Source organism: Mandrillus leucophaeus, unplaced genomic scaffold (assembly GCF_000951045.1).
Source record: "Mandrillus leucophaeus isolate KB7577 unplaced genomic scaffold, Mleu.le_1.0 Scaffold120, whole genome shotgun sequence".
NCBI lineage: Eukaryota > Metazoa > Chordata > Mammalia > Primates > Cercopithecidae > Mandrillus > Mandrillus leucophaeus.
Window position 1 is genome coordinate 67,199 of NW_012100321.1, and position 9,592 is coordinate 76,790.

At 48.2% G+C, this 9,592-nt stretch overlaps 1 protein-coding gene across 5 annotated transcripts in view; it reads left to right on the top strand.

The window, feature by feature from the left end:
* HIF3A (hypoxia inducible factor 3, alpha subunit) overlaps window positions 1–9,592 on the top strand; it is a 54,676-nt gene that overhangs the window by 20,882 nt on the left and 24,202 nt on the right. For all 5 annotated transcript variants that reach the window (XM_011969424.1, XM_011969458.1, XM_011969448.1 and 2 more), the window contains 3 exons: window positions 3,848–3,966; window positions 5,180–5,370; window positions 8,700–8,804. In XM_011969424.1, the coding sequence (XP_011824814.1) occupies window positions 3,848–3,966; window positions 5,180–5,370; window positions 8,700–8,804 (415 nt within the window). The remainder of the gene's footprint in view (window positions 1–3,847; window positions 3,967–5,179; window positions 5,371–8,699; window positions 8,805–9,592) is intronic.

The following is a 9,592-nucleotide window of genomic DNA, read 5'->3' on the forward strand; positions in this document are numbered from 1 at the left end:
GAAAGAAAAGAAAAAATAATTATAGCTTTTCTTTGAAGGTTATCCTATAGGACATGCATCAGTTTCTAAAGCCTTAGGGGTTTTTCTAGATCTGGAGGAATGTTCTGAAATACAAATCAACATATATATATGCATATAAATTTTTTTGAGATAAAGTCTTGCTTTGTCATGCAGGCTGGAGTGCATGACTGAGCCTCCCAAGTAGGTGGGACTATAGGCATGCACTACCATGCCCGACTAATTTTTTTTGTATTTTTTGTAGAGATGGAGTTTCATCATGTTGTCCAGGCTGGTCTTAAGCTCCTGAGTTCAAGCAACCCACCCGCCTCAGCTTCCCAAAGTGCTGGGATTACAGGTGTGAGCCCTGGCACCCAGCCTATAATTTTTTTTTAAATAGGGATGGGGTCCCACTATGTTATTCAGGCTGGTCTCAAACTTCTGGGCTCAAGTGATCCTCCCACCTCAGCCTCCTAAAGCGCGGCAATACAGATGCGAAATCACCATGCCAGGCCTCCGAATCAACTTATGCCTCCTGTCTCTGCCCTTCTCAGAGCCCTTCTGAGGCTCCCCAGCATCCTTAGGAGAAAGGCCAAGGGCATTAGCATGGCCGGGCTCTGTGAAGCTCCTGCCTCCCTCCCCTTCTCACTCACCCTCCAAACCTTAGGGCCTTTGCACAGGCTGTTCCTCCAGCCCAGAATGCTCTCCTCTCCTCCCTCCTCCTTTTTCTCCTGAGTCATGCCTGCTCATCCTTCCAGTCTCAGCTCAGACATCACTGCTGGAGACCCTCTTTCCTGAGCCCCTACATGAGCTCAGGTGCCCCCCACCCCCATTTTCTTTCCTGGTATTCTGTACTTTTGCACCAAAGCACTTAAAACCATTTGTAATGATCTTATTAACTTGTGTATTCAGCCAGGCCTTCTTTGATTGCCCTTTTCTAAATTGCCAAGTCCCATCACTGCTTTATTTTCTCCGTAGTACTTACCACTATCTTTCTTTGAGACAGAGTCTCGTTCTGTTGCCCAGGCTGGAGTGCAGTGGCACAACGTCAGCTCACTGCAGCCTTTGCCTCCCGGGTTCAAGTGATTCTCCTGTCTCAACCTTCCAAGTAAGGATTACAAGCACCCACCACCACACCCGGCAAATTTTTGTGTTTTTAGTAGAGATGGGGTTTCACCATGTTGGCCAGGCTGCTCTCAAACTCCTGAGCTCAAGTGATCCACCCACCTCAGCCTCCCGAAGTGCTGGGATTATAGGCCTGAGCCACTGCGCCCGGCCCTCCCTAGTATTACTACTATCTAACCCAATGTTGTCCAATAAAAGCATGATGCCAGCCACGTATGTCATTTTGAATTTTCTAGTAGCCACCTTAAAAGGTAAACAGAATGCTGGGTGTGATAACTCACACCTGTAATCCCAACACTTTGGGAGGCCAAGGCCAGGAGTTTGAGACTAGCCTTGGCAATATAGGGAGACCCCATCTCTATAAATAATTTAAAAATTTGCCCAGCATGGTGGCATGTACCTGTAGTCCCAGCTACTCAGGAAGCTGAGGCAGGAGGATCATCTGAGCCTGGGAGATTGAGGCTGCAGTGAGCTGAGATTGCACCACTGCTCTAGCCTGAGTGACAGACTGAGATCCTGTCTCAAAAAAAAAGTCAACAGAAGCAGGTGAAATTAATTAATTTTATTTATTTATTTATTTATTTTGAGGCGGAGTCTCGCTCTGTCGCCCAGGCTGGAGAGCAGTGGCACGATCTCGGCTCACTGCAAGCTCCGCCTCCCGGGTTCACAACATTCTCCTGCCTCAGCCTCCCGAGTAGCTGGGACTACAGATGCGCACCACCACGCCCAGCTAATTTTTTTTTTGTAATTTTAGTAGAGATGGGGTTTCACCATGTTAGCCAGGATGGTCTTGATCTCCTGACCTCGTGATCCACCCACCTTGACCTCCCAAAGTGCTGGGATTACAGGTGTGAGCACTGTGCCCAGCCAATTTTATTTTTTTAATTTCATTTTATTTATTTATTTATTTGGAGTCTCACTCCGTCATCCAGGCTGGAGTGCAGTGGTGTGATCTCGACTCACTGCAACCTCCACCTCTGGGGTTCCAGTGATTCTCCTGCCTCAGCCTCAGGAGTAGCTGGGATTACAGGCACCCACCACCATGCCTGGCTAATTTTTGTATTTTTAGTAGAGATGGGGTTTCACCATGTGGGCCAGGCTGATCTTAAACTCCTGACCTCAGGTGATCCACCCGCCTTGGCCTCCCAAAATTCTGGGATTACAGGCGTGAGCCACCGTGCCCGGCCTAATTTTAATAATATATTTTATTTTCATATTCAAGATCACACCACTGTGTAAGTAGCAGAGCTGGGATTTGAACCCAGGCCACTGACTACAGAGTCCTTGCTATGAACCACTACACAGTAGTGCTTGACGAGGAGATGTTTGTGGAATGATGAATGAGTGAACTGAATGTGTCACATGTGCACATATTTGAGCCCAAGTGTATGGAGCGTGTGAGCATATCTGTCCCTGTATGCACTCAGGTGTATGCGAGCGCTCCTATTTGTGCCTGTGTGTACCGAGTGTGTGTACGAGTTCGATTGTGTGTGCTTGTGTCTTTCAGGGAAATAAGGGTGGCCTTGATCCAGCCTAAATTGGGATGTTTCCAGCGGGGTGGGTTTAATGAGGGTAGGGAGAGGTCATAGCTTCTCAAGGAGCTGGTGGGAAAACCAGGCCCACCTACATCCTGTCCTGAAGCGGGTTATGCAGATGAGATGCAAATGAGGGCCTGATCCTCAGCCCCACCCAACTCTCCAAAAGCCAACTTGCCCAGCGAGCATTTAGATTGTCTCTGCAGCCACAGACTGTGTGAAGGGAGGTGGCAGGGACATAAGGAAGTATTTATAAACCTGTTCCCTTGAATATGAAAAATATCTATGAATAGAAACAGCATAAATAAAATCTTATTCATAAAAATTACAGCCCTGTGAATTCTTCCTATTTGGTAATGTAATGAAGACTATATTAAAAATATATTTTTTCATCAATAGCTTTCTAAGAATATGTTTATAAGTTAAAATCTATAAAGAGAATATTTAGGTATTCTGAAGCCTTTTGCTCACCTCTTTCTTTGCCCCTGGGCGTCCCCTGTCTGTTCCTAGGTCTCTTCCCACTTCTGTCTTTCGGTGCCGCCCTACCCGCTTCCCTCAGTCTTCCTCCTCTCTGCCCAGGCTGTGCTAAATGCCAGCTCTTTTTTCTGCCTTTCCTTTTACAGAAGGAGCTTGGGAAGGGACAAACTTAACTTTCTTTTTAAAATGTTGTCAGAATAGGCTGGGCGCAGTGGCTCATGCCTGTAATCCTAGCACTTTGGGAGGCTGAGGCAGGTGGATCACCTGAGGTCAGGAGTTCAAGACCAGCCTGGCCAACATGGTGAAACCCCGTCTCTACTAAAAATACAAAAATTAGCCAGGTATAGGGGCGTCCACCTGCAATCCCAGCTACTCGGAAGGCTGAGGTGGGAGAATCGCTTGAACACGGGAGGCAGAGGTTGCAGTGAGCTAAGATCGTGCCACTGCACTCCAGCCTGGGCAACAGAGTGAGACCTTGTCTTAAAAAAAGAAAAAGAAAAAGAAAAAAAAATCGCTGTCAGAATAAAAAGCAGTCAACAAAAATCAAACCCTTATAGGAGACAAATAAATGTGGGTAATTATTTTCTGTGAAACGCCCTCCAAGCCCCTGGGCGCCATTGCCTTCTGTAATAGGACATCACCTGAACAGGCTACCTGGCCTGGAGCCAAGGACCCTCCCTGACTCCCACCTCCCTTTCTGTCTTGTACCCCAGCCGGGTGGAAGAGACCGGAGTGGTGCTGTCCCTGGAGCAAACGGAGCAACACTCTCGCAGACCCATTCAGCGGGGCGCCCCCTCTCAGAAGGACACTGCTAACCCTGGGAATAGCCTTGGTATGGGGCAGGGCTGGGGCTGGGAGGGGTTGTGTCCCCAGGGCCCTTGGGAGAAAGCCCAAGCACCGTAACATGGCTCACCAGGCCCTGTGGGACCTGCCTCTTGACTCCCTTCCCTGCGCACTCCGCCTCCAAACCACACAGCCTCCTAAGAGCCCTTGGAACACTCCAGCCTCGTGCCTCAGGGCCTTTGCATGTGCAGTTTCCCAGAATGCTTTTCTCTCTCCTGTCCTCCCTCCCCTCCTGTGGCTATGGCGTGGTTGCTTCAGTCTCTTGCTGGCCTCTGCTCTAAATCCTGCTGTGGCTCCACATTGTCCCCATGCTTCTGCCTCTTCCCTATTCTGGCTTTGCCGCTCTTTGGCTTCCAGTAATCTCGATCCTCCTAAGTCTGGCTCCTTTCTCCCTCTTCCTTCACTCTCCTGCCATCGTGGATGAGCCTCCCTCCCGGTTTGTCCTTCAAGACCTCACCTTCTCCCAGCTGTTGCTGGCCACCCATGCTCCTAGGTGTGGGGTGAGATTGCTGATATAATATCCTTTCCTTTTCTGGCTCAGAGCTGGCTCTGGGCCTTGTCTTAACCTCTGGGGACCTTACAGCCTCCTTGAGGACTTGGGGCCAGTCTTTTCTCCTAAGGTGCAAGCTCCCCAGAGCTGAATGGAATGGCCAAATGCTGATCTGAGCCACCAATCCCCTCCCCTCGGAGTTTTCGGAGCCTCACCACAATCTAGCCACTAAAGTTCACACCCGGGCTGGGTGCAGTGGTTTATGCCTGCAATCCCAGCACTTTGGGAGGCCGAGGTGGGCGGATCACTTGAGGTCAGGAGTCTGAGATCAGCCTGGCCAACATGGTAAAACCCTGTCTCTACAAAAAATACAAAACTTAGCTGGGCATGATGGCAGGCACCTGTAATCCCAGCTACTCCAGAGACTGAGGCACAGAATCACTTGAACCCAGGAGGCGGAGGCTGCAGTGAACTGAGATTATGCCACTGCACTCCAGCCTGGGCAACAGAGCAAGACTCCATCTCAAAAATAAAAATAAAGTTTACCCCTGGCCCAGCAGGGGTCCTCCAGGCCCCTTCCTTACTCCCACACTAAGAACAGTGGCCATCCTGACTTGCTGATGTCAACTGTGTTCCCGGGTGGTGTGGAGGGCTCTGGCCCTTGGCCTTTGGTCACCAGCCCGTGTCCTCCCCGTCTCCATGTGTCCTGCAGACGCCCCTGGACCCCGGATCCTCGCCTTCCTGCACCCGCCTTCCCTGAGCGAGGCTGCCCTGGCCGCTGACCCCCGCCGTTTCTGCAGCCCTGACCTCCGTCGCCTCCTGGGACCCATCCTGGATGGGGCTTCAGTAGCCGCCACTCCCAGCACCCCGCTGGCCACACGGCGTCCCCGAAGTCCTCTTTCGGTAAGCCATCCCACCCACATGAGCCCTCAGCATCCAAGGCTCCGTCCCTCAGGTGGTCTTGGCCTGTGGCTTAAACCTGACTGTTCTCTGGGCCTCTGTGTAGTGGGGAGGTTGGGTTGAGATGGGGTTGAGGTTCCTTTAAGACGCAGATCCAGATTCTTCAATTGTTAGGATTCCAGAGTCTGGCTCTGTTAGGGAAAAACTCTCTCAAGCTATGTTTTTTGTCTGCTCTCCTGATAATGCAACGATCATCAACACAGAAGAAGACTTCTGTGACCAAATGTGGGCAGTTTTTCCCACACACCAAGCAGCGAACACCAGCTGGGTGTCCTCCAATTCAATTCCGGCACCGTCTACCTGGAGGTAGTGTCAGATCTCACAGGTTGGCCCTCAGTCCCCAAGACTGCTCCCTGTTCTTCAGTCACAGTCACAAGTCCGGGCCTCCAGAATTTCTTTTTTTATTTTTATTTTTGAGATGGAGTTTTACTCTGTCCCCCAGGCTGGAGTGCAGTGGGGCAATCTCAGCTCGCTGCGACCTCCACCTCCGAGGTTCAAGCAATTCTCTTGCCTCAGCCTCCCAAGTAGCTGAGATTACAGGTGTCTGCCACCACGCCCGGTTAATTTTTTGTATTTTTAGTAGAGACAGAGTTTCACCATGTTGGCCAGGCTGGTCTCGAACTCCTGACCTCAAGTGATCTTCCAGCCTTGGCCTCCCAAAGTGCTGGGATTACAGGTGTGAGCCACCACACCTGGCTCTTTGGGTTTAATTCACTGGAACAGCTCACAGTAATCAGGATAACACTTATTTAGGTTTACTGGTTCATTGTCAAGGATATTGCACGGGATACAGATGAAGGGATACATCAAGTGAGGTATGGGGGAATGCAGGGTCTCAGAGCTTCCATGCTGTCCCTGGGCACCACCCTCCAGAAACCTCCGTGGGTCAGCTATCTGGAAGCCCCTCAAACCCAGTCCTCTTGGGTTTTTATGGAAACTTCATGATGTCAGCATTCTTTCTCCCAGGGTATCGGGCAGGACCCTCTCTGGGTACAGTTTTATGACTCACAATCAGAAAGGCGGGGGAAGATTAGAGACCTGCCTTGGGGCAGGTGAAAGGAGGGCAGAAGAAGGCTGGAGAGGTTGTTTCATGAGGCCTAACACACCCAACGTTCTAACAAAAGACTGTTCGAACTGTTTTATTAGACTGTTCTAATAAAAGACTGTTCTAACAAAAGACAAGGGCCATGGGAGTTTGACCCAGGAACCATGCACAAAATCATATATATATATAAAAATATATATTTTATATATTAAAAATAAATATATAAACATATTTATACATGCAAATTTATTTATATATGCAAATATATTTGTTTACATATGTAAATATATGCATATACATGTACTTATAGTTATACATTTGCATATATGTAAATATGTTTACACGTGTGGATGTATTTGCATATATGTAAATATATTTTTATATATTTGTGTGTGTGTGTGTGTGTGTATATATATAAAAAATAACATCATAGGCCCTGTATTAGTCCATCTTCATGCTGCTGCTAAAGACATACCCAAGACTGAGTAATTTATAAACAAAAAAAAGTTTAATGGACTCACAGTTCCACATGACTGGGGAGGCCTCACAATCATGGTGGAAGGTGAAAGGTACGTCTTACATGGCGGCAGGCAAGAGAGAATGAAACCAAGTGAAAGGGGTTTTCCCTTACAAAACCATCAGATCTCATGAGACTTATTCACTATCACGAGGACAGTATGGGGGAGACCGCCCCCATGATTCAATTATCGCCGACCAGGTCCCTCCCACAGTGTGTGGCAATTACGGGAGCTACGGTTCAAGATGAGATTTGGGTGGAAACGCAGCCAAACCATATCAGGCCCCTAACCTGGGTTGTTTGGAACTGGCACAGATGACCCTCCTCCCACTCCAGCTTGTGACTAAGCATCCAGTTCTCTGAACTTTGACCTCAAAGAGTCAAAATGTCTAATGTCCTGATTTATACAGACGTGGATTCAATCCTAAATCTGCCATTTATCAGCGGCATTACCTTGGCTGGGCAAGCAAGTTCTTGAGGCCTTAATTTCTTCACCTATAAAAGAAAGATGATAACATGTCACCACATCATTGGTTATTCTGAGCATTAAATGAGAGTATTCATGAGAAGCACTCAGTAGGGGCCTGGCACCTATTGGTGCTCAACAAATCATACCTGTTACTATCACTATTTGTTGTGAAGATAGTCTGACCTTTGACCTCAGTAAGTCTATATTATCCAGTGTTGACTGTCTTCATCCCCACTCACCACCCCAAGAAAATATCTTCTCTCCAGAGAAATACAGACTGTGACCTTTGACCTCATCCTTTACTCCTGAGACAGCTGAACTCGCCATTGTTTCCCCCCCAAACTCCAGGCTCCAAGACCTTTAACACCAGAGGATTTGTTTGAAAATCTTGGCCTCAGGCTGGGTACGGTGGCTCACACCTGTAATCTCAGTACTTAGGGAGGCCAAGGTGGGGAGATCATCTGAGGTCAGGAGTTCAAAACCAGCCTGATTGACATGGTGAAACCCTGTCTCTACTAAAAACACAAAAATTAGCCATGTGTGGTGGCGGACGCCTGTAATCCCAGCTACTTAGGAGGCTAAGGCAGGAGAATCCGTTGAATCCAGGAGGTGGAGGTTGCAGTGAGCCAAGACCACACCATTGCACTCCAACCTGGGTGACAGAGTAAGACTCCCTCTCAAAAAAAAAAAAAAAAAAAAGTCTTTCGGATTTTTTTTTTGTTTTGCGACAGAGTCTCACTCTGTCACCCAGGCTGGAGTGTGGTGGCACAGTCATAGCTCAGTGCAGCCTCCGCTTCCCAGGCTCAAGCCATTCTCCTGCCTCAGCCTCCCTAGTAGCTAGGACCACAGATGTGTGCCACCAAGCCCAGCTAATTTTTGTGCTTTTAGTAGAAACGGGGTTTCACTATGTTGGCCAAGCCGATCTTGAACTCCTGATCTCAAGTGCCACCCACCTTGGCCTCCCAAAGTCCTGGGATTACAGGTATGAGCCACTGAGCCTGGCCAGGCTCTGATCCTTCCAACCGGAACCTTCATGTTTGCTCTGTCGATCTACATACACTCAGGCATTCTGACTTTTGAATACCCAAGCTCAAAACTCATCTGCATTTGCCATTGGACCCCCTTTGTCCCCAGATGCCGGGCATTTGATCCCCACTTCTACCTTTGAGCTGCAGACTGTCTTACTGTTGACATCTCCCAGGCTCAAGATTTCCTGAAGTCTCTACTCCATCTCTCCACAGGCTGATCTCCCAGATGAACTACCTGTGGGAACAGAGAATGTGCACAGACTCTTCACCTCCGGGAAAGACACTGAGGCAGTGGAGACAGATTTAGATATAGCTCAGGTAAGGGCTGGCATGGAAAGAGTAATTCTTAGCCCTGCATTCTGGGGATTCACATATGTGGCTTTAGAGAAGGTTAGTGGGATGGCTAAAGGAATGAGTGGATGGATGGATAGATGGATGGATGGATGGATGGATGGATGGACGGACCATTGTATTCATTAGGTGGATGATAGCAGATGAATGGATGAGGTTTAGGCAGATATTCTAATGGATGGATTGATGGGTGGATAGGTGGGTGGGTGAATGAATGTTTGGGTGGATATTTTGATAGCTGGATGAAAAATGGATGGGTGATATTTGGATGGATGATTTACTGAGTGCATAGATAAAATGACAGCAGCATGATGTATTAGTTATTATTGCTGTGTAACAAATTGTCTAAAAATTTGACACCTTAGAACAACAACTATTTATTATGTCACATGGTGACTGGGTATCAGAAATTCAGGAGCAACTTAACTGCTGGTTTTTGCTCAGAGTCTCTCACAAGGTTGAAGTCAAACTCTCAGTCAGGGCTATAGTCATCTGGGGTTAGAAGGTTTTCTTCCAAACTCACACACACGAGATGGCTGGCAGGCCTCAGTCCCTCACTTTGCTTCGGCTGGAGGCCTCAGTTCCTCATCACATGAACCTCTACATAGACTCCCTAAGTGTCCTCACAACATGGCAATTGGCTTCCGTAAGGCAAGCAATCCAACAAAGAGAGAAAGAGACAAATGGGGAAGCAGAGAGACAGAAAGAACAAGTCCCAGACTGAAGACACAGTCTTTCATAGCCTAATCTCAGAA